Genomic DNA, 24990 nt, shown 5'->3' with positions numbered 1-24990 from the left:
ATGAATGAAACAGAAATTCACCCTTAGAAGATTACAGTAATAGGGGCGCCTGGGTGGCTCAGTCAGTTGAGCGACTTCGGCCCAGGTCACGATCCCACAGTTCGTGGGTTCGAGCCCCACGTCGGGCTCTGTGCTGACGGATCAGAGCCTGGAGCCTGCTTCAGATTCTGTGTGTCCCTCTCTCTCTCTCTGTCCCTCCCCCGACTCTGTCTGTCTCCCAAAAATAAATAACCATTAAAAAAAATTTTTTTTAAAGAAGATTACAGTAATAACTGTTGCAGCAAGCTCTGCGGATGGATGCTAAAATTAGCAAGTGAGAGTTTGAGGAGAAATAGGGTATTTGCATCATCTTACAGTATCTCCCTTGAGATATTCTTAATTACACAGGAAGGAAAAAAGCACCTTCTCACTTTATGGTTAGCACCACTTCAACCAAGTGATTAAGTGATGCACATCCCCCCTCTGTGGGATTCTTAGTTAAAAATGCAAAACCTCAACCTGATCGAGAGAACACATCAGACAAACTCAAATCGAGGGTCTTTTTCACACGAGGGATGGCCAACTGCAGTCTGACGGCCAAATCTGGACCTCTGCTTATTTTCATAAATGAAATTGTACCGGAACACAGCCATGCTCGTTCACTGACATACTGTCTAAGGCTGCTTTTGTGCTACAGTAGCAAAGCTGAGGGGCTCCAACAGAGACCATGTGGCCTGCAAAGCTGAAAACACTTACTATCTGGCCCTGGACAGAAAACGTTGGCTGATCCCTGTTTTCAAAAATAACCGGCCAGGACTCTTCAAAGTGTTGAGGTCATGAAAGACAAGAGAGACTGAGAAATTATCACACGTTGGAGGAGAGGATGGAGACATGAAAACCAAATGCCAGGTGGGATCCTGGATTGCATCATGGAAGAGAAAAAACCACTAGTGGAGGGACACCTGAGTGGCTCAGTCAGTTAAGTGTCCGACTCTTGATTTCGGCCCAGGCCGTGATCTCACAGTTTGGGAGATCAAGCCCCACATCAGGCTCTGTGCTGACAGTGCAGAGCCTACTTGGAATTCTCTTTCTCCCTCTCTCTCTCTGCCCCTTCCCCACTTGTGCGCTCTCTCTCTCAAAATAAATAAACTTTAAAAAAAAAAAAAAAAGAATACTAGTGGAAAAATTGCTAAACTCAGGGAGCAGGGCGGAGTCTATAATTTGGTTACTAGTATTATACCAATATTCCTTTCTTGGTTTTGATAAATGTACCGTGGTTATGTAAGATGTGACAAGCTGGGTGAAAAGTATACAGGAACTCTACTATTTTTGCAGATTTTTTGTAAATCAATTTATTTCACAATAAAAAGTTAAGAAAAGCATCGTGATGAACTCCTGAGCCTGCTCTGAGGCTGAGAGAGCAGCAGCGGCCCTCTCCAGGAGGTTTGTCTTTATCCGGCTTAAAGGCAACTGTGAAAATAATTTCAGTGTCACTGACACTTCGTGCAGGTGATCTGAAGGCGGACAGGATTAACTGAGAGCATTCCTTGTTTTAACCAGCGCTGTCTTTAAAAATATAGTATAGCCTGGGGATCCCGGTCCTTCAGTATAAAGCACTAAATAAAAGGATGAACGCAGACATCGAAATCTCTCCATGTGGCCTCCGAAGCGTAACCCGACCCTAAGAAATAGGTGGATGGAAGATTTTCTTGCCCGTCTCAGCCGGGGGTGGGTTGGCGCAGACCCTCGCAGAGGAGGCTGGGCTGACAGCAAAGGGAGGTCGTGTGTCCCTGGGGTGCAGGGTCAGTTCTATCACCAGCTCCTCGAGCGGTCCTGATGAGGGAATGGAATGCCTTCAGCAGAGGCATCCTTTCTTCATCCACTCCAGGGCTCCCCATACACGGTCAGCGAGGAATGTGACAGGGGGCACCCTGCTTCTCCCCCATCAAGTAACTGCCCTCGGACAGAAACATGAGACACACGGTCAGGATTGATCGCGAATTTTAACAAATCACGTCTATAATTATGCCAGAATTCAGAGAGAGAACCAGAGACACAGGCTGCAAGAGAGAAGTCGAAAGAAAAGAGAAGCAAAGGGGAACAGAAGCGAGTGGGGAGTACATAGGAGGAGCAGGGGGGAAATGGTGTGGGTGCGGCAGCTGGGCAAAGTGACCCTCAAGAGCCACCTGTCTCCCCCTGGCCTTACTGATGGGCCCCAGTCTAAGTGGACCAGGCTGGGGCGAAGAGGAAGGATCCCCTCCACCACCACCAAGTAGAGCCATGGAAGAAGGTCAGATGGGCCTCCCCCAAGCGCCCACGGCTCCGGCCCCCAGGTGAGCTGTCACTGTGACAGCCACCGTGTGACACAGCACCGGAGCCCAGGCTGGTTAACCGTGTGTGTCAGTCCTGCCGCTGGCCAAACACCCTCGGCAGATGCTGGCTCACAGCTGAACACACGACCCGATGAGGCCAAGGCCATCTATCATACCCGGCTGGGTGAGCAGTAAAACGGATGGAGCTTGGAGAACGGAGGCTCCTACCACCCTTTTAGCTGACAGGGCTCCTCCTCCCCCCTTTGAGGGAAATGAACCCCTGAGGTGGGAAAAACTGGGCAGTGGCTGGTGCCCTGTGGAGAAGGAAGAGGAGGCATTTTATGAATGGGCCATTTGGACAGGAAAGCAGCCCTTCGGGCCTTCCCTGGGCTGTGCCAACCCCCCCCCCCCCCCCTGTAGAAATTCTTTCAGGCGCATCTGCTCGGAAGGAGGCAACACACCCAAGGAGCAAACCTACCACCCACTCCCCACCTTCCGCCCCCACCAAGAACATTCCAGCAGTTTTGCCAAACAAACTAATTGCTCTCCCCCAGGCCGGCCTGCGTGACAACAGGTGCCCAGCTCGAGCACCACCACTCACAGTTTCTGGACTTTATTGTTTTTAATCAGCTTATATAATTGTTTTTAGGACCAGTGCTGTCTTATTGTGCCCTTCTCTGGCAATTTCAAACAAGGAAGCTGAAGGGGGGCAGGGTCACTCTGGAGACGAAATTGAGATGGAGGTGCCCTCCGACTGCCTCTGGCATGAGATGCCATGAGCTGTAAATGACAGTCACCAAATGAACCAACTGCGGGCCGGGCCTGTCCGCCTGGATGGGAAGTGCGTCTGCATGGGCCTCGGTCTGTCAGGGCTGGAGGAAGACAGGCCTGCCTTCCAGGCTCAGCCAAACCCCTCCCTCAGAGAACAGCCAAGCTGCAGACAGACAGACCTCCAGCCTTCCACCGCCTCACCCTCACCCTAGTTACATTTCACTTTCAAAATGACCCTGTGAAACAGACACCACAGGTAGGATCCCAAGACACAGGGCTTACATGCCATGCCCAACTGAAGGACCACAACAGCAGAAGCCATAATAATGATGAACAAGAAAAATGAAGTGACAGGGTGCCTGGGTGACTCAGTCAGTTGAGCGTCTGACTTTGCCTCAGGTCATGATCTCGTGGTTCGTGAGTTCAAGCCCCGCATAGGGCTCTCTGCTGTCAGCGTGGAGCCTGCTTGAGATCCTCTGCCCCCCGCCCCACCCTGCCCCACTCATGCTTGCTATCTTTCAAAAATAAGCAAACATTTAAAAAAAGAATATCTCAAGGGAAATACTGTAAGATCAGGGCGCATGGGTGGCTCAGTCAGTTAAATGGCCAACTCTTGATTTTGGCTCAGGTCATGATCTCATGGGTTCATGGATTCAAGTCCCACAATGGGCTCTGCGCTGACAATGCTGAGCCTGTTTGGGATTCTCTCTCTCTCTCCCTCTCTCTCCACCCCTTCCATGCTCTCTCTCTCAAAATAAAAAAAAATAAAAAAAAAAATAAAAAAAAAAACTTTAAAAGAAAAAAAAAGAAAAATGAAGTGACCATGAACATTTATTGAGCACTTACTATGTACCAGGCACCATGCTAACCACTTTATACACCCTTCATTCATCCTTGCTCCAACTCTAGGAGAAAGAGAAGAGTATAGATGAGAAAAAGTGAGGCTCCATTTTATAGATGCAAAAACTGAGGCTCAAGAAGGCCAAGTTTCCTGCACAAGCGTACATGGCTACTTAGTGGAATGTTCTTGACTTAAACCCAGAATCTGCATGCTTACCCACTCTGGAGCCTCCCTGTCTCTGAACAAGGGTTGCAATGGAGCATGAACTCACCCACACTCTGGGCCTGAATGAGTATAAAGCACATCATTCCAGGAGTCCACTATGGTCTTGTGGAGCCTGGAACTTTCAGACTTTAAACCTAGTGCCCCTACTGCATCGAACCATAAAAATGTCATGTAGACGTCATGTCTTGATTGAGTATAAAGTGATTCTACCCGGACATTCTTCTACTGCCCGCTTCTTCCAAAATAAAACTTGATCCTAGAAAGACTCCTTGAGGTCATCAAGCTCAACATCTTCATATGCCACCTCTCCTGGCCTCAGGGAAGCCAAGCTCAATGACCAGAGGAGCTGGCAGCAGAACTCAGATCACTCTGGCCTTGCACACCCAAGGATGCTTCCCAGAACCAAACTGCATCTGGTCAGAAATGAACAACAAGGGACAAGTCACTCAATCAGATGTTTTCCATGATGGCCCTGACCCAGGGGGTCCATTCCTCAGTGACACTGCGGTGGGGATGAGGCTGCTTCAACTAAAACAGAGCAAATTACAAGATTCGCTGTTCATGGTCTCTGCATGGCCATGGGCTCAAATGTGTCTTGAAACAGAATTCAATTTAGGGACACCCTCATGGCCAATTAATGGCAACATGATGTATTTAAATGCATTGACACCTGCACATTTTTTGCATGATCACTTAAAAAATTTTTTTTGATGTTTATCTATTTTTGAGAGAGAGACAAAGCACGAGCAGGGGAAAGGCAGAGAGAGAGAATCTGAAGACAGAATCTGAAGCAGGCTCCAGGCCCTGAGCTGTCAGCACAGAGCTCGACGTGGGGCTTGAACTCAAGAACTGTGAGATCATTACCTGAGCTGAAATCCAGAGTTGGACAAGTAACCGACTGAGCCATCCAGGCACCCCAGGAATGTTTTGTATGAATAAACTTTTCATTATTCCCAGAGTTCTATTCCCCCACCTTGGTTTAGAGAAGTCCTTTCATTCCTTCATATTATTTATGTCAATTTATGCTTTCATAGTTCTCTGTATTTTTTTGATTTATGTGTGATTTCTTCACTAGCCTATAGGCTCCACTCATGATGACCACATCCATTTCTGTTCATCTCTCAGCACCTATGACAGCTCCTAGAACATGGTAGGTGTTCAATAAATACTTCTCCTAGTTGAATGAACTAGGAATGAAGTGTCCCATGGGTTAGAATGGGAGGCAGTGAGCTCTGGAGGATGTGAAAACCCTTAACTTCAAGAAAAACAATTTGGAAAGCCATTATTTTACCAGCCAGGTCGACCTCATTACCTTTGGATAGACATCCATTACATGAAGATCAGAAACATAAAACACAGGTCCATTAAAATCACCAATCCTCTGTTGTAAAAATCACCTATTAGAAAATTTATAAGGGGCACCTGGTTGGCTCAGTAGGAAGAGCATGTGACGCTTGATCTCAGCATTGTGAGTCCCAGCCCACGTTGGGAGTAGAAATTACTTTAAAAAAAAATAAACAAACAGACAAACAAACAAACAAGAAAGAAGGGAAGGAAGGGAGGGAGGGAGAAAGGAGAATGAAAATTTATAAAATGAAATAATAGGCAACACTCCAGCTTTTCCAAAATACCACTTAGCACCAAATAGGTCTGCAAGCAGCAATCTGATTCCAGCCTTATTTGAAAACTTAAAAATTCTACAGCAACTCTGGGATTTTGATAAAATTTTTCACATTTTCAGACACACTACATATTTTTTCAACTTTTATTCTTCCTTATAGCTTCTTGCATTTCCAAATGTCAAAACCAATATTGGATTGAGAGCAAGAAAGAACATTCAGTGGTTCCAAGGAAGACAACCTGAATTATACTGAGGACACAGACACAAGAACAAATAGGTTTATCACAAACAAGGAAACTGAAAATCGGAAAAGAAATTGCTCTTCTTTGTAGACATTTGTACCATGACTTTTGAAATTCTGGGAGGAAGCAATGTTAAGAGAAACTACAACCACAGAATGCCACACAGAGGAAAAACTACCAGGTGGACCGTCTGGAATGTGCAAGGACTCCAACGTGAGAAGCACTAAGTGCTTTTTCTCCATAAACTCTGACAGTGATATTTCTAATTAGCATTTAATCTTAGGGAACAGTTTTTATTCCGCTGTTTTGTTCTTCTTTTTTTCCTCTAAAATGTGTTGTTTAAATGTCTCTGTCTCAGTGATAATTATTCCATGCCTTGTTTTACTTTATACACAATTATTAAGTACTCTACTTTCAAATATCTATTTTTCTCTCTGAGAGGCACGGCAATTATCTGTGGTCGGCACCATTAGGAAGAGGGAGGACACTGATTTCAGCAGATCCTGATTCTAGCCCCTGGAATGCGCAATTGGCACCTGATCCTGTGCTTAATTTCAGTACAATGGCAATGTCCTGGTTTTACCCTCCAAGTTTCGGAGGACAATGAAAAATGCAGTCAGTTCTTGGAGCCGTGTAGAACCACATCTGGAATTTATAGTCCATTCCTGGAATGATCCAGAAGGAATTCCACATCTGGTATCTGTGTTGGCTAATTATTATTGCAAGTGACACCAAATAAATTCTACCTGAATCATCTCTTACCCTCATTCCTTTTTCTACTCAGCGACCAATTTCAGCCCAATTTTTATTTTTTAATTTTTTTTATTTTTTGGGACAGAGAGAGACAGAGCATGAACGGGGGAGGGTCAGAGAGAGGGAGACACAGAATTGGAAACAGGCTCCAGGCTCCGAGCCATCAGCCCAGAGCCCGTCGCGGGGCTCGAACTCATGGACCGCGAGATCGTGACCTGGCTGAAGTCGGACGCTTAACCGACTGTGCCACCCAGGCGCCCCCGGCCCAATTTTTATTTGAGAAATAGGAGTCCATGGTAACTATCTTTTCCCGCCAGCTTACTCCCTGCTAGGCGTTCCACTAGGTGATTTATGTATGCTATCTCATTTAATCCTCCCAACAATCCTGAAGTATTATTATCCCTCCTTCATAAATGATGAAATCGAGCCTGGGTGGCTCAGTCAGTTGAGTGTCAGACTTTAGCTCAGGTCATGATCTTGTAGTTCGTGAGTGTGAGCCCCACGTTGGGCTCTGTGCTGACGGCTCAGAGCCTGGAACCTGCTTCGGATTCTGTGCTTCCCTCTCTCTCTCTCAAAAATAAATAAAAAGCCTTAAAAATTTTTTAATAAGTAAATAAATAAATATAAATAAAAAAATAAATAAGTGATGAAATCAAGGTTCACAGAAATAACTTCCAAGATCATAGCTAATAAGTGGTAGAGGGGGAATGTGAGTCCAGGTCTCTCCGACTCGAAAGGCCAGGCTCCTGCACATGATGAAGCCACGTTAATCTCATTAGGAGTTCTCAACTATGACTAAGAGGTAGTACCATATCGTGGTGAGGGACACGGGCTCCGACAGAAAACAGGCTGCCTGGTTCAGTCTGTCTGAACCCCAACTGTGCCTCCTACTAGCTGGAAGTTACTTAACTTCTTTATGTTTCGGTCCCTCTGCCATGAAGAGTGAATAATAATTGTTATCTGTTTCATAAGGTTGTCTGAGGATTAAATAAGATATACGGAAAGCCCTTAGAATCACGTAGTGAGCACACAACAAAGGTTAGCTGCTAATAACATGCTGTCGATGATGATGACAGCAGTGGTGGTGGTTTTAAGAATCAGCCTCTCTTCTTGACTTTGGGCTCCTCCCAAGCCTAGACCCACCGTCCTATCTAACCTTTTACCCTTCACAGGTCAATAAAAATCTTCTTCTCCTAACCAGGCTCTGTTCTCCTTTATTCCACTAGAGTCTTCTCGGGGTATAACTTCAGTAATTTCACTTCCACCCACCCAAAACCTGTCCATTCCTTCAAGGCCCTTCCAGATCCCACCCCTCCAGGATGTCTTCGCCAAACACCGAGGTCTTGCTGGTCTCCTTCCAGACCGTTTGCACCACATAATGCTGGCACTTAGAACATCACCATCAGTCAGCAACACACTGTGAATATTGAATTATATCCTGCCTTGAAACATTCATTACATATTTCAGCTTTGTTCTCCTTATCCCCGCGACTTGGTTGCAAGCTCCTTAAAGATTATACAGGAGAGGGGAGTCCGGGTGGCTCAGTCAGATAAGCGGCTGACTTTGGCTCAGGTCATGATCTCATGGTTTGTGGGTTCGAGCCCCACATCGGGCTCTGTGCTGACAGCCTGGAGCCTGCTTTGGATTCTGTGTCTACCTCTCTCTCTGCCTCTACCCCACTCATGCTCACTCTCTCTCTCTCTCTCTCTCTCAAAATAAATAAACATTGAAAATTAAAAAAAAAAAAAAAAGATTATACGGGAGATACTTCTATATTCTCTGCAGGCCAGGACACAGAGTTAGTATACACACGCATACACATAGACACAGCCATATAAAATAGGTATATCCTCTGGTGGAAGAATCCTAAAGTTATTGGCTTATATTATTTTAAGGCATTTAAAAAATAATTATTTTAGATAATTAAGTTATCTCCAACAGCGAAAATGAACTAAAAAAAAAAGTCTAAAAAATACAGTCCATCGACATCCTCCAAAATACCAGACCATGTATGTTATCTCAAAGATTAAAGCACTATCACTCTTAATGCCAACCTGCCTTACTACCAGCTTGTTAATATGCAGGCTTCCAAATGCAATTAAAATTATTCAGATTAAAAACCTTCAACACTATTAATCCAGTGAGCTTCTAAGGGATCCACAAAGACTTAGGAGACATCATTCAGCTTATGTAGTCACGACACAAATGTCCAGCTACAGGTTGTATAATTCAAGTCTGCCCGCCATCTGGAAATGGGCTGGAAATTGAGAATAATTTTAAGGAGACACTCAGAACTTGTTTAAGCTGAAGGACATTGGAATCTCGCTCTAACTCGAGATCAGCAGCATGGCAAATACAGCAGCCTAGGATTTACGAGCTCACTGTTGTAGGCGAAGCCCCAGGAACATGAGGCTCAGGCATAGAATGAACTGGTGATACAGTTACAGGTTTTCTCATGGATTGTACAGGACATAAGAACTGACCATGAACGACCCAAACATGAATACCATCCTACACAGCTCACTTATTATTAAAACCCAGCCCTTCCAATACATTTGCAGACTAAAGCTGTGACTTTTGCATTCCTTCCCATCCACCTGACACATGAAATGCACTCTGGAAGAGGGAGACCTTTTCTCTCTAGGCAGCAACCTTAACAATCGCAGTATAAAAGTACGGGGAGGGGCACCTGGGTGGCTCAGTGGGTTGAGTATCAAACTCTTGATTTTATGGGTTGGGTTCCATGCCGAGTGTAGAGCATGCTTGAAATTCTCTCTCTCCCGTTGCCTCTGTCCCCCACTTGAGTGTGCACTCTCTCTCTCTCTCTTAAAAAAAATTTTTTTAATAAAAAATAAAAGTAGGGAGATGCTAAAAACCACCTCAGGTCCATGCCAGGAAGATACATCCTCAGACTGCCCAGGGAAAACCTCTCCATTATGGACTCATTCTGCTCAAAATGGAAGCCAACCCCCAAAACGTATCCCACACATAGAAAATGGTATTCCCTCTACATGTAACCCAAATTCATGGGTTACAAAGCCATGATAATTTCAGACAGTGCTCTCCTTTAAACACCCCAATCCAAGGTAACCTCAAGAACCACCTCAGGCCCCAAATCAGAACTAAATCTCATTCCCCCAATTCCAATATAAACCACTGTCCTCCAAATGCAGGAAGTGGGAATAGTGGGTTACAGAAAGCAGGCTTTCACAGTCAGTGCCCATCTCCCCTCATCTGTGGCCTTGGCCTCACTATCCCACCAGGATTCTCATTCTCAGCAGTGCTGGTGAGGCTGGCATATAATATATACTGAACCACAGCTAGCAGGAGTGAAATTTTTTTGGAAAGCTGTTTGAAAGATAGATAGATAGATAGATAGATAGACAGACAGACTTAAAAATGTCCCTACACTTTGCCCCAAATAATTACAACATGAGCCTATAACATAACATGGAAAACGTTATAGGCAAAAAGATGTTTACCACAGAAAAACCCAACCACCCAAATATCCAACAGGGGAATGTCTATATACACTTAAGAAAATATTATGCAGCCAGTATATATGTTTGTAAAATAATGTTAAGTAAAAAAGACAGACTTCAAAATTGAACATTTTAGTACAACTAAAACTAGGAAGAAAGAGAAAACTAGTGTATGTGCAGAAAAAAGCAGTCGACTTTGCAGAGTGGAACCACACGGGGTTTCTCCTACTTTGCTCCACGGTCCTAGAAGACGCACGTCTTACGCGTTTGACAAACGAACCGGTCCAGGTTCATGGTACATCCCGGTATGCTGGGAGCACTAGCGCTCCAAAAGAAGCCGCTTTCCCACTCCAGGAGAGACGACCATCTCTCCTGGGGTCGCTGGGGCACCCCCCCCTCGGGCACCCCCACCCCCACCCCCCCAGATCGGGAGCAGTCTCCACGCAGGGGACAGAAGCTGCGGATGGCGCGCCTCCGAGGACTCGGCGCGAGCGAGCGGGCGGCGCGCACACCTCCCCGGGCGCGTTCGCAGGAAGATCGCACGCGCGCCGCGCCCTGGCCGGGGGCGCTTTCTGCCCACTACCCCCAAAGCTCGGCGGGTCTGAGAGAAGGCGGCAGGCAGCCGGCCGCGGTGGTCTCCGTGGAGGGGACGCAGGGGCCGGGCGCAGGTGACACGCGAAGCACGGGGAGCCTCCCCTTGGACCGGCTCGCTGAGATTTTTCAGGCTTCTAGTTTGGTTTTCTTGGTGGTGGTGGTTTTCAAAGTAGGCTCCACACCCGAGGTGAGGTTTGAACTCCGGATCCTGAGATCAAGAGCCGCTTGCTCTACGGACTGAGCCAGCCAGGCGCCCCTCTCAGGCTTCTTGTTCGTAAACACACACAAGGATTAAACTATTCGGAGGGTTCAGCAGAAACAACCAGGATTAAGGAGAGGAAAGCTGATCGATCCATAACGATCCAAGTTCTGCTACCTCTGCCGCCCTCCGCCCCTGGCCGCGGGGTGTCGGGATGAATTCAGCCTCAGTGCTGCCCCTACCGCAGGGTCCCGGGCATCGCTATGGGGCGCAGGGAGGAGGGGTCCCCAAAGTCCCCCAGGTAGAAACCATGTCCGCCTCAAAATCGGGATTCTACATTATCAGTCCTCTAACGCTGGAGGAAGAAGAGCCTCTTATTCGGGCCCTCAAATACCCACGTTTACCCCCCAGAACTTGAGGCGGGGAGACCTGATTTTAAGCCTGTGGAATTCCTGGGGGGCTGCCAGCCTCAGCGAGTGGCCTCGGGGCCACCTAACCCTTCCCGACCTTCAGACCCCACCCTAAAGGGATACAGGGCTGTTTTAAAAACTTAAGGAAGAACTTCGTTTGTAATATGAATAAACCCACCAGATTGGATCTGTGCTGTAAATTAACATTGTAAGACTTACCTTTTCCAAAACAGAGACTTAAAAAGGAGTGTTACTTAGAAGTACTGTTAATAAACGTGTTTAAATATTTTTAACAAATGAAGTCACTACTGCTATTAAATTTTATTTTTTTAATATTTATTTGAGAGAGAGAGAGAGCATGCCCATGGGAAGGGTCAGAGAGAGAGGAGAGAGAGAATTCCAAGCAGGCTTAGCACTGTCAGCGCAGATCCCCACACGGGGCTAGAACCCACCCAACCCTGAGATCCTGACCTGAGCCAAAATCAGGGGTCCAATGCTTCACGGACTGAGCCACCCATGCTCCCCTAAATTAATTGTTTCAAATCCTAGAGAGATGTGTTTGTTAAACACACACACAGCAGGAGTGCCTGGGTGGCTCAGCTGGTTGAATGTTGGACTCTTAGTTTCAGCTCAGGTCATGATCCCAGGGTTGTGAGATGGAGCCCCAGGTCGGCTCCCTGATGAGAGTGGCACCTGCTTAAGATTCTCTTTTTCTCCCTCTGCCCCGCCCCCCCCCGTGCTCTGCTAAAACTCTCTCTCTCTCTCACAATAAAACATCAATAAAAATTAAAAATACACAGCATGATACTACACACACACTGTTGTAGGCACTATACAAATATTAACTAAATCATTTCTACGAAGTAGGTACTATGGTTATCCCCATTTCACAGAGAAGGTAACTGAGGCACAGGAAGTTCTTTAGAACTTGCCCAAGGTTTACACAGCTGGCAAGCGGCAAGTGACAAAGCTGGGATTCAAACCGTGGCAAAGGGGTTCTCATATCCTCTCGTGAAACTATTGTTAAGTTTCACAGTGAAACTCATACCCTCATAATTTACTGCTAACTTCGTAAATGGGTACAACTTTATTGTAAAGCAATATGGTAAATATATCAAGAGCAATAAAAATATTCATGCCCTTTGACCTACTAATCCCATTCCTGGGAAATATTCCAAAGCTGCGTGCATGCAGATATATCCATTACTGTAGTATTGGAAATCATGATCGTCCATCGGTTGGTGAATAATTAGGTATATTCTGGTAGATCAGCTCAGTGAAATATCAAGCAGTCATGGACAATTAAATTATGAAATGATGCAGCTGCAAATGTAATGTTAAAAAAAAAAAGAATATAAAGTTGCATGTTTCAAATTATGTGCACATGACCCAACAAAAAAAAGAACGAAGACAAACTAGGCAAATTATGGAGTCTAACGAAGAGATTACTGACGATTATTCTTTCTTTCAAAATTTCGCTTTAGTCAACTACACTTCAATTTAAAATAAAAAATAAAGTTGCCCATTAGCTTGTTACGGTAGTGCTGTTATAAATCAGACCTGGAGAAAGGGAAGCGTGTCAAAGTATTTATGAGAGTAAGCTACATTTTCACAAACCAGGAGCATTCAGAAGAAAATGTGCAACAGGGATGGTTGGATCCTATCTCAATATTCACGGAGGGGGCTCCCATCTGCCAGGGAAGGAGCGGGCTCCTGCTGGCAGCTGGCATTAGCACCGCTCTCAGCCGCTGTGTTAGCGAACTCCAGCTGAGAGGAACTCCGTGAGGATTCCAGGCCTAACCTCAATCCCACAAATCATGGTAACAGTGAAAGAAGCAAAGCCAGAGGCTTTTCACACACAAGCACCGATCTAAAGGAACAGAGTCTGGTCGTGAGAAATTGAGGTTCAGATCTCCTCTCAGAGGACAATTTAAGAATGTGCCACACATTCTTCACTCCCTCATCTACCTGTGCTAGGTACCACCCAGCAGTGCCTGAGAAAGAGACAAGCGTGATCCTGACCATTTCTTGGATGCACCCCGAAACTCCAAGGCGTGAAACACCTTTGGACCCCCTAAGGGGTCAAGTTGAAGCAAGGAAAAAACAAGACAAAAATGTTCTCTTTAACGGAAACAACCAACCAAGGTGAAACTAAAAGGTTTCAAAGAGATGAATCGTTAGATTCACTAAGGAACAGAGTTGAATGGAGATAAAAACCAAGACAAAAGTACCTGAATAACTAATAAGGGTGAAATTGAATGGTTTCAGAGGGATGGCCTATTATTTTGAATTCAACAACTCTATCAGGGGTCTGTCCATTCTCCAGGTCCCACACAGGTGCCTCCTCCAGAAGCCAGGAGAACGTCCTTCAGTCACTATGCTTAAGGACCGTGGCAACGCATAGCTTTCCCCACCCCTACCCTTACCATGTTTTACTAACTGGACATAACCCAAAACTATCAATCTGGCTAGGAGAGCCAATCCCTTAAAATTTACTGTAACTAAGTGAAAGTACAAAGTCTTCAGAATTGAAAACCTCCTAAGCCCAAAAGTATTGTAATTTAATCCAAAGTTTTATTGAAAAGATCATTATAGCAAGTAAATGGTTTGTTGAACTGCAGACAAAAACCCATAGGAGATTTTTCAGACAGATGGTGGTGGCCTATAAACACATCATACTTCATTTCGACTGCTCTTAACAGAAAATGCGATATATGGAAGGTGCCTATTGCTTAATTACCATTCCCAGTCCCCCTAACTACCCCTCTGCCCCTTCACACACACACCCCTTTCCTGTTCTCCCCTCTCACACTTTATCTGGAAACATTTTCATAGTTCTCCAGCCATAAACAACCTCACCATCAGCGGATTAGCAAAAGTAATTGGCATTTTAAATTAATCTTCCACTTATCCTCAACAATGGCTTTGCTGTCATACCAAAAAAACAGAAGGAAGTTCTTCCTCTGCTTAAAAATGACACCTTAAAAGGGTTCAGGACACCACGAGCTGAATATACATTCATGTAAAAGTGCAAAGAAAAATGACATCAGCAGAAACAAACTCAATATTTTTTCACCCAAAATGACCGTCCTAAAAACAAACAAACAAACAAAACAAAACAAGGGCCAAGAGTGATCATGATAAATAGGCTTTTTTAAAAAAGTGTTTTACTCAAAAAGCGTCCACAGGGAAAGGCCCTAGGAAGAAGTTCAAAAAAGAGCCTTTGTCAGTCCCTGCCTTCAAGTGAAACTTTAGGCCAAAGAATCTTAAGAGTTAGGATCAACTCTGCCCCTCTGCCCCACCCCCCCTTCACAGTCCTCAAAGAGCAGACATTAAAACGATTTCAAAGCGGGAATTTAAGAGGGTTTCTGAAAGTTTTCCCTAGCACTCCCATCACTCATCGGGAACTCTCTGGACAGGAATGACACTTGCTAAGTTTTTTCCCCTCTCCCTCCCTCCACCTGTTGTCCCAAGTCTCCCTGGTAAGCCAGGGCCATTCGCACTTTCTGCCTGAATGACACAGTCTTCTCTGCAATCCCGTGTCTCCTCTTCCACCCAAGTGGCTGCTCCTAAATTGGAGCCCCTGGAAAAATACGTACCAATTAGGGGTTACTTGATATCTACACATCACAGAATGGCCATTAGGTTGGTGGGTGGGTTGGTTTTCTTTTTTTCTCGTATTATGATGATGATGATTATTTCAGTATAATGACTAACGCCTCCTTAACCGTCCAGATATAAGTGAAGCTGGGATGGGTGAAGACACACAAACTAAGATAGCAGAGTTATCCCCCTCTGGGCCTCCCACTGTAGGTAGACCCAAATTCCAGGCGGGATGCTTAGCATAAGTAAGTAATTGAGTTAAGGGAGATCTAAAGAAAGACTTCACGTTCACATTCATATGCTAAACTCAGTTAAAAATAGACTCAAGAAGGGCCTGACTTCACTTTTAATTTTAGCTCGGTGATGAACATGCCCTAAAGACAGAAAGTCACCAGGCATTTTCCTGAGTGCAATGATCTTCATATTTTTATAAAAAGGAAATGCAGCATGTTCTATTAATAAAAGTGCTGTAGCCTCAGTTAAATCCAGACAGTTCGTAAATCAGGGCTCCCTCTGGCTGAGCTTCCCTGGGCCAGCAGCTCAGTCACACCCAAGCCCCCAGCAAGTGGACAGGTCACACGCAGTGGGGGAAAGTGAGCTGGACACCAGGGATCAAAGACCACAAGGTGTGACTCCTAAATACTTCCCAGGTGACATGCCCCCATTTCCCCATGTTTCTATTATGGCTGCTTGTAAAACCCTATACACTCTCAATCTCAACAATCCCACAATAGTCTAAGCCACAGAGGGACAGAAATTCTACAGAGTCAGATGTTAAGACCTTGAGCTTTGGGGCCAGACATATGTGAATTACCATCCTAGCCATTCCAATCGCTAGCTGTGTGATTTCAAGAGCATACTCCACAGTCCAAAGTTAAACTCAGGAACAGCTGGAATCAGGACTGGCCAACTGACTGAGCTGGTGGTTTTTTTGTTTTTTTTTTCCTTTTATTATGGACATGTTCTAACTATACAAAGGTAGAGGAACAGGATAATGAAACCTATCATAGGTTCATTACCTATCATTACCTTTACCCATCACCCAGCTTCAACAATTTTAACTATTGGTCAATCTTGTTTACTCTCTACCCTACCCATTCTCACCCTCTACACTATTGTTTCAAAGCCAATCCCAGAGTCATTATTTCATCTATAAATACTTGAGTATATAGCTCTGAACTACAATAACTTTTTATTCTTAACATAATCACAGTATCATTACCAGAGCCATAAATAAATAAATAAATCATTCTTTAGTCTCAATATTTTGTATGTTCAAGTGTCCTAAGTAATCTAATCATTTTTTTGTTTTTTTGAGCTAGGATCCAAATAAAGATTATAGATTAAAGATTACAGACTGGATTATAGACTGGATAAGTATTTTTAATCTGTTTTAATCTATAGAGAACCCCTCCTGCTGATAGATCCTTGCAATTTACTTGTTGGAAAAAAAAAAAAGGGTCTTCAGGCCTGAAGGATGTCCCACACTCACAACTGGTTGATTTTTATCTCCATAGTACTGTTTTGACATGTTCCTCTGTCCCCTGTATTTTCTACAGAAAACTAGTATTCTGTATTCTACAGAATACTACAGAAACCTTGAGCCTGGCACAGATGAATTCAGGTTTTACCTTTGACAGTGCTGTTTACTTCCTGCTGCATTACCTCTGTGGGTACAGGATACCTGAAGTCTTTCTCTTTTGTCACATTAAAAATGATCAGTGGGTTTGAATGCATCAACCCAATCCATCCCATATAAAGTTTCCCACCAGCTTCGCCTGATGTTTTAGCAGGAACTTACTAACCATGTTGTCTAAACGCATTATTCACTAGAGGATGCAAAATGATGATGGCCCAATTCTATAATTCCTTCTGTGTTTATTAGATAGTATTCTCCTATAAAAAAGAAATTTTCCTCATCAACAGTTTGGATACCCTAAGGTAATCAATAAGAAAGGTCTGATTCTTTCCCTTTCTTGACCAGTTTTCAGAATGAGTTGGTTCCCCAACCTAGTGAGGACCATTGAATTTTTAACTAGGAATGTGACACATTGTAATATATGTAATGTATATCCATCCACTATACTTACACTCCTTAATGCTCAAACTGTTCCATATTTGGGCACTGGGAGGCCATTTAACTTGGCTCTCGAGCCAAGTGGGACAGGACACAAGTGGTCTTTGAAGCTTCTTTGCTTGCTGATACAAGATATTCCAACACATCTTGTACATTTACTGTCCCAGACCTGGAATCAGCCATTTTTCCTGAGGATCAAAGTTCTCTTTAGTGGGAAGTTGTACTTAGAGGCCACAATCTGGATGTCATGGGTGCTTATTACTACTAAATTGGCCACTATTTCTAGGCATTTCAGTGGACAAAGTTAGGAAATACTTTTTTATTTGTTAAAGAGAAAATATATCAGGAATTCACACTGACATTTCCAATTCAAATTTAGGATTACAGGATTTTTACTTAACATCTTTAATTATGAAACTGTTCTTTTTTTATATACTGGAAACACTGGTTTCTGATGGTTTTAACACAATTACTTACTATATATGTATAAAATATTTTATATATAATTGTTTCATAATAGTAATACCAATATCATTACTAACAATATTACTGAAAATGGTTTAAGATTTACTTGGAGTTTATTTTGAACTTAAGATACATTCTACCAGAGGGGCGCCTGGGTGGCTCAGTCAGTTAAGCGTCCAACTTCAGTTCAGGTCATGATCTCATGGTTTGTGGGTTTGAGCCCCAACTCAGGCTCTGTGCTGACAGCTCAGAGCCTGGAGCCTGCTTTAGATTCTGTGCCTCCCTCTCTCTCGGCCCCTCCTCTGCTCATGCTGTGTGTGTCTCTCTCTCAAAAACAAACATTAAAAAAAAGGTACATTCCACTACAGATGTATAATCAAATTACTGTGTTTTAAAGTTATGTGAGGGGCGCCTGGGTGGCTCAGTCGCTTGAGCGGCCGACTTCGGCTCAGGTCATGATCTCACAGTCTGTGAGTTCGAGCCCCGTGTCGGGCTCTGTGCTGACGGCTCAGAGCCTGGAGCCTCTTTTGGATTCTGTGTCTCCCTCTCTCTGACCCTCCCCTGTTCATGCTCTGTCTCTCCCTGTCTCAAAAATAAATAAAAATGTTAAAAAAAATTTTTTTAATTAAAAAATTAAAAAAATAAAGCTATGTGAAATTAATTTTCTGTGTAGGTGTGTGTGTATTTTTTTAATATATTTTTTTCCTATTCTCCCTTTTCTTACACAAATGGGAGCAACTATTTACATTTTCTATACCCTGTTTTTTTTCCCCTTGACATATCCCTGAGATTTCTTTATTTTTTTTAATATTTATTTATTTTTGGGAGAGAGTAAGTGGGGGGCAGAGAGAGAGGGAGACACAGAATCCAAAGCAGGCTCTGCGTGGTCAGCACAGAGCTCGACATGGGGCTCGAATTCACAAACCACGTGATCATGACCTGAGCCGAAATCAAGGGTCGGATGCTCAACCCACTCAGCCACCCAGGCGTCCCTCTGAGATTTCTTCTAACGGCACACAGAGATAGTCCTCATTGTATGGGAGGACGCAGCCAAATGTACTCACTAATCCCCTATTGCTGGATATGTGTTCGTCCTAGTCTTTTGGGCCCCTACTGCAAGGGACTGAGCGAGACCTAGCCCTTCCTGTTCTTCGTCCAGCATCAAGATCCCACCAAATGCACAGCTTGGGTCTCTGCCAAAGAGAGTCCGATGAGACCAGCCACTGTCAGAGCCAGCCTGTCATACAAGTACTGAGTCACTGATGCCTGGGGCCAAGAGGAGCGGCCCAGTTCCGCACTTTCTTTTACTTCCAAGAATGACACAGGACCAGAGGCTATGATATTCCCATATCTTGCACTTTCATTACAGCCTCCTGCACCACCAAACACATACAGCTCACAGCTTAGATGGGCTCAGAGAAGAAACAAATGCCACTGTGTACCAGTGTCTAAGTTTGACACTTTTGCTAACAGTTCATGCAGTCCTTCAAACAAATATTCAGGGAGCTGCTTCTGGGTGCCAGGCATTGCCCTTACGTTGGGCGGGGGCTGTAAATCGCTGAATGAAACGCTTCTGCTCCTGGAGAGCTTATGTGACACGTGACACAGGCTGGGTGGGAGGAGACACACAGACAGTAAAAACACAGTAAGTGAAGTAAGTTATATCAGCTATTAAGAGAAAACGTGCTACGGTTGAAAACAAAGCAAAGGAAGGGAGATTGGACGGGGAGATGCAGAATGCAATTTTAACAGGGCGGCGGAGCAGAAATCATGGGCGTTAAGTTATGTTCTGGGCAACTCCTTTCTTTTGCCTTTTCCTTTTTTTTTTCTTTTTAATTAGTCAAAAAAACCCTTCATTTGTTTATTTAGCTTTCAGACTCTGTGATTGTGCCTTCAACACTTTCGCAACGATTTTCTGCTCCTCAATAAGGAAAGCACGCTTGATCCTGTCACGGACACACTTAGTGCACATGGAACCACCACGGCGCTACTGACGTGTTTTTCTCATTTCATAAGAACCTTAGGCCTCACGGCACGAACTCCTTGGCCTGGGCATGCACCACATGCGGATTGATGCTGTCCCAACCTCCTCGGAAAGGTAAACAATGCCATTACCAGGGGCTCAGGGAGGCCTCGTTTCGTCTGAGGCTGTATCGTAGGACAGCTTACGACAGTGCGTCAAACACTGGACCCTTCTGGAAGCCTCTTGACACCATCCCAGGAAGAGGAAAAAGAAAGCGTTTGTGAGTTCAAAGGCCAAATGGGCAACTCCTTTTTGCAGCTGCCACTGGTCAACTGCCCAATTATCATTGCCACCATTAAACTGTCATTATCACAAATGTCAAGGTAATAATAAAGTATCTTGGTGTCACAGCTGTCTTCAGTTATGTTGTTTTAGCAATTGCTTGAAATAAACATAGTATTTGCTTAGGACTTAAAAAAGACTAAAAACAAAACAAAACAAAACATTTTTCTTATCCAGAAATTTCTGTTGTTGAAAGCTTTGATGCAACAGGATTCAAGGGTATTCTGAGTGGTCATTTCCACCCTCTCTATTTGGATCGAAGATGAAGAAATCCAGCCTGGAAACTGCCTGTACCTTGAAAGGCACAATCGGGTCCCTGGCTGGAGAGGAAGCCTGGTTCCATTATGATGCACGTGTATTCAGCACTTTATTCTCCTCAAAGCGTGTTCCCGTGTCATCTCACTGATGGTTATAACAAACCCCGCATCCTATAACAAGCCCACACCCTGGCCCCCTTTAACAAAGGTGGGACCTACGAGACTCAGCGCCCTATCTCTGCTAACACAGTGACGTGAAGGTAGAGCCAGACCACAGCTTGGGTTTCTTATACTTCCTGGGTCTGTTCCCCACCCCACCCCCCTTACACCACCTCTCCAAACATAAAGGCAGGCTGTTTGTGTTCCTCCAGCCTTTTCAGACAGGCAGGCAGAATAACGCATACGTTGGAGAAAACCAAACTTCGCTCCCACATCAATTCGCACCCATGAGACCCTTCTGAGTGGGTTTTTTCATCACAAAGTCCATTAGATCTATACTTAGGTGGCTGTCAACTTGCTCCTTCTGTCATTTTCAACAAACTATGTGCCAGGGACCCTGTCAGATGCTAGGGACACCAAGATGAAAGACACTGGCCCCAACCTAAAGGACTTCGTGGAGTCTTCAGGGGTGGACCAACAAGAGGCAAGCATGGAGTAAACACTACAGTGGGGGGCCACAAGGCCTCACAGGGTAGAAGCACCCAGCCCATGTTCTTGTGTGGTGTCGGGGACAGTTCCCTATAAGACATGAGGTCTAAGCAGAATCCATAAACAGGAAAGGAATGTTTGAGTTGAGGAGAAAAGGTAGTGCAGGGAGAGAGAGCAGGAGGCAGCTAGGGCCAGGCGTGGACAGTTAAGTGGGGGCTGTTCCAGAAAGAGCTTCCAAGCAGTCTGAATCTCAACCTACAGTCAACAAGATGCTACAGCAGGGCTTTGAGCAAACAGACAAGATTAAGGCTGAATTGGTGTGGAGAAGAGAAAGATCTGAGGACAGGCCCAGCTGGAGGCAGGGGCAGAAGCTGGGAGGCCTGAATGAAGGCAGTGGCAGTCAGCTTAGAGGCGGGGAAAGATTCACCAGAAAGGGAGAAGGACATACAAGTTGGAACAGGACAGAAGGCCTGGCTCTGAGCCGGCGGCCTCCGATCGTTGGTTAGGGACCCCTCAACTACTGGTAACTGCCTACCTGTTTCATGAGCTTGCTGGGATTAAATGGGACAAGCGAGGGGGGGAAAGGTGTCCTGTGAGCCCTATGGCACAGCAGGAATACGGTGCCATTCACTCAACCCCCGCACTGTTACATCTGTAGACACTTCATCACCAGGAGACTTAAAATTACTCACAGGCACGTAAGTTTCCTCTGCTCACTAGAGAATTGAAGTAGATGATCTCTGGGTCCCTTCCAGCTTGAAGTTCTGCAGTTTTGTCATCTTACCCATCTTGTGTCCCAGTTTCCACGGTAATAATTATTTCTCCAATGAAAAATTACTGGAGGAAGATTCATCAGTTAGAAGAAAAAGAGAAACTAAGCTGATGAGTGACCGACCCTGAAAACTAAGATGAAAAAGTGTGTGTCCTTTTTTTGGTTTGTTTACTTTTTTTTCTTATTTTTCTTAATCTTTATTTATTTTTGAGAGAGAGAGACAGACAAAGAGACAGAGTGCAAGCGGGGGAGGAACAGAGAGGGAGGGAGACACAGCATCCGAAGCAGGCTCCAGGCTCCGAGCTGTCAGCACAGAGCCTGATGCGGGACCCAAACCCACGAACCGCGAGATCATGACCTATGCTGATGACGGACACTTAACTGACTGAGCCACATAGGCGCCCCTAATATTTACTTATTTTTGAGAGAGTACACGTGGGGGAGAGGCAGAAAGAGGTGACAGAGGATCCAAGAATCCAAAGCAGGCTCCACACTGACAGCAGAGAGCCCGATGCAGGGCTCAAACTCACAGAGTGTGAGATCATAACCTGAGCTGAAGTCGGACACTTAACTGACTAAGCCACCCAGGTGCCCCTAACATGTGTGTTCTTTAAATGCCTTGAAGGGTTGGAGCACCTGGGTGGCTCAGGTTCGTGAGTTCAAGCCCCACATCAGGCCCTGCACTGAGCCTGCTTGGGATTCTCCCTTTCTCTCTCTGCCCCTCCCTTGCTCATGCTCTCCCTCTCTCTCAAAATGAAGAAAGAAATTTAAATAAATACATAAACATCTTGAAGGGTCATATTTAACACACTCTGTTCAAAGACCCAATAATAAAAATTCAAAGGTGTTTTCAGCCAAAAGTGACTCTTATCATTTTTATCTTATCTTATTTGATTTTATCTTGTCATCTCCTAATAGGTTAAATTATCATTGACCAAATATTTACCCAAGAAAACTAAAAGATGTGTCCACATAAATACTTGTAAAGGGATATTCATACCAGCTTTATTTGTAAAAGCCAAAACCTGGAAACAACCTAAATATACATCAACAGGTGAACGGATAAACAATTTATGATATATCCATAAACTGGAATACCACTTGACAATAAAAAGTTCCAAACTTTTGGTATGTGGGAAAAAAAAAGGGGGGGGGGAATGAACTTTAAAATCGTATGCTGAAAAACAAACCCACAGAATGGAAAAAAATATTTGCAAATCACGTATCTGACAAAGGTCTAGTAACCCGAATTTATGAAGGGCCCTCACAACTTCACACAAAAAAGATAAACAATGAAATTTTTAAATGGACAAAGGACTTAAAAGACATTTCTCTAAAGGAGATATACAAATGGTTTTGTTGCACAAGAGAAGATACTCAACATCATTACTCATTAGGGAAATACAAACCCAAATCACAATGAGATACCACTTTATCCCCACTAGAATGGCCATAATTTAAAAAAAAAAAAGGAAAATAACAAGTGTTGGCAAGGTTGTGGAGAAGTAAGAATACTCATTCATTGCTGGTGAGGCTGTAAAACGGTACAGCCACTTAGGGAAACAGTTTGGAGGTTCCTCAACAAATTAAACACAGAATCACCGTATGACTCAGCAATTCTAATCCCAGATATATACCCAAAAGAATTAAAAAACGATGTCCAAGCAAAAACCGGTACATAAATGTTCACAGCAGCACTATTCACAATAGTCAAAAGGTAGAAAAAAACAAAAGCCACCAACCGATGTATGGATAAAAAGTTGTCTCTCCATATAATGGAATATTATTCAACAATAAAAAGGAATAAAGTACTAACACGGGCTGCAACATGGGTTAACCTTAAAAAACATTATGTTAAGTGAAAGAAAGCCTGATTCAAAAGGCCATATATAGCATGTTTCCATTTATATAAAACATCCAGAAAAGGCAAATCCATAGAGACAGAAAACAGATTAGTGGTTGTCAGGCCTGGGGGAGGAGGGAATGGAGAATAACTGCTCACTGCACACAGGGTTTCCTTTTGGGATGATGCAAATGGTCTGGAGCTAGACAGTGGTAACGGTTGCACAACCTTGTGAACGTACCAGACACTAGTTAATTACACTTTAAAATAGCGAAAATGGGGGTGCCCGGCTGGATCGGTTGGTAGAGCATACGCCTCTTGATCTCAGGGTTGTGAGTCTTAGCCCCACGCTGAGCACAGAGATTAATTTTAGAAAATTAAAATTTTTTTTTAAATTTTAAAAATTAAAAAAAATGTTTAAATTAAAAAAATTTTTAAAATAAAAAATAAATAAATAAATTGGGGTGCCTGGGTGGATCAGTCAGTTAGGCAGCAGGCTCTTGGTTTCGGCTCAGGTCATGGTCTCACAGGTTCGTGGGTTCAAACCCCGCGTCAGGCTCTATATCGGCAGTGTGGAGCCTGCTTGGGATTCTCTGTCTCTGCCTCTGTCTCTGTTTCTGCCCCTCCCCCCTCTCTCCCTCCCTCCCTCTCTCAATAAATAAATAAACTTTCAAAAATAAATAAATAAATAATAAAAATGAGGGTGCCTGGGTGGCTCAGTCGGTTAAGCGTCTGACTCTCCATTTTGGCTCAGGTCATGATCTCACAGTTCGAGAGTTCAAGCCCCACATCGGGCTCTGCGCTGACAGTGCGGAGTCTGCTTGGGATTCTCTCTCTCCACCCCTACCCCATTTGCTCTCTACCAAAATAAATAAATAAACTAAAAACACATAAATACATTTTAAAAATAAAATAGCTAAAACAGTAAATGCTATGTGTATTGTGTCACAATTAAAAAAAAAAATTTCCCAAAAAATCATTATGTTGAGTGAAAGAAACCAGGCCAACAACAACAACAAAAACTATGATCCCATTTGTATAAAATTCTAGAAAAAGCAAAAACTCAGGTACCGCGATGGAAAAGCAGATGGGTAGGTGCCTGAGAGGGGAGAGGGTTAAGAGAAAGAGCAGAAGATAAATTATAAAAGGCACGGGGGCGCCTGGGTGGTTCAGTCAGTTAAGTGTCCAACTTCAGCTCAGGTCATGATCTCACGATTTGTGGGTTCAAGCCCCACGTCAGGCTCTGTCCTGACAGCTCAAAGCCGCCTGGAGCTTCAGATTCTGTGTCTCCCTCTCTCTGCCCCTCCCCCACTTGTGCTCTGTCTCTCCAAAATAAATAAATGTAAAAAAAAAAATTTTTTTTAAGGCATGAAGAAACTCACAGGGATAATAAAAATGTTTACTGCCTTGATTATGTGATGGATGCTTTAAACATGTACAGCTTAGCGTACTTCAATTATACCTCTGTAAAACTGAAAAACAACCCAAAAGGTTTTAAAAATCATCACTTACTAAATAGACTTACTAAATTTTTATTTGAAACACCCTGAGGAACTCATTGTTTAAAGGATCTTTACTGTAAACCCTTTC

At 44.1% G+C, this 24990-nt stretch overlaps 1 protein-coding gene and 1 pseudogene across 4 annotated transcripts in view; both read right to left on the bottom strand.

Annotated features, from left to right (window-relative positions):
* The window catches only part of RBM20 (RNA binding motif protein 20), a 190487-nt gene that overhangs the window by 153551 nt on the left and 11946 nt on the right, over window positions 1-24990 (bottom strand). The window contains exon 1 of one of the 4 annotated variants that reach the window (XM_058697748.1): window positions 15030-15563. The exons of the other annotated variants lie outside the window; for them this stretch is intronic. Within the exon in view, the coding sequence (XP_058553731.1) occupies window positions 15030-15058 (29 nt within the window). The 5' untranslated portion in view covers window positions 15059-15563. Of the gene's footprint in view, window positions 1-15029; window positions 15564-24990 lie in introns of those variants that run through there. 4 annotated transcript variants of the gene reach the window in all.
* On the bottom strand, window positions 19388-19901 carry LOC131493652 (large ribosomal subunit protein eL34-like; annotated as a pseudogene).

The sequence above is a fragment of the Neofelis nebulosa genome, chromosome 13, assembly GCF_028018385.1.
Source record: "Neofelis nebulosa isolate mNeoNeb1 chromosome 13, mNeoNeb1.pri, whole genome shotgun sequence".
In the NCBI taxonomy this organism is placed as follows: Eukaryota; Metazoa; Chordata; class Mammalia; order Carnivora; family Felidae; genus Neofelis; species Neofelis nebulosa.
Note: the sequence above shows the minus strand (reverse complement) of the source record. Positions and strands in the feature narration are given on the sequence as shown.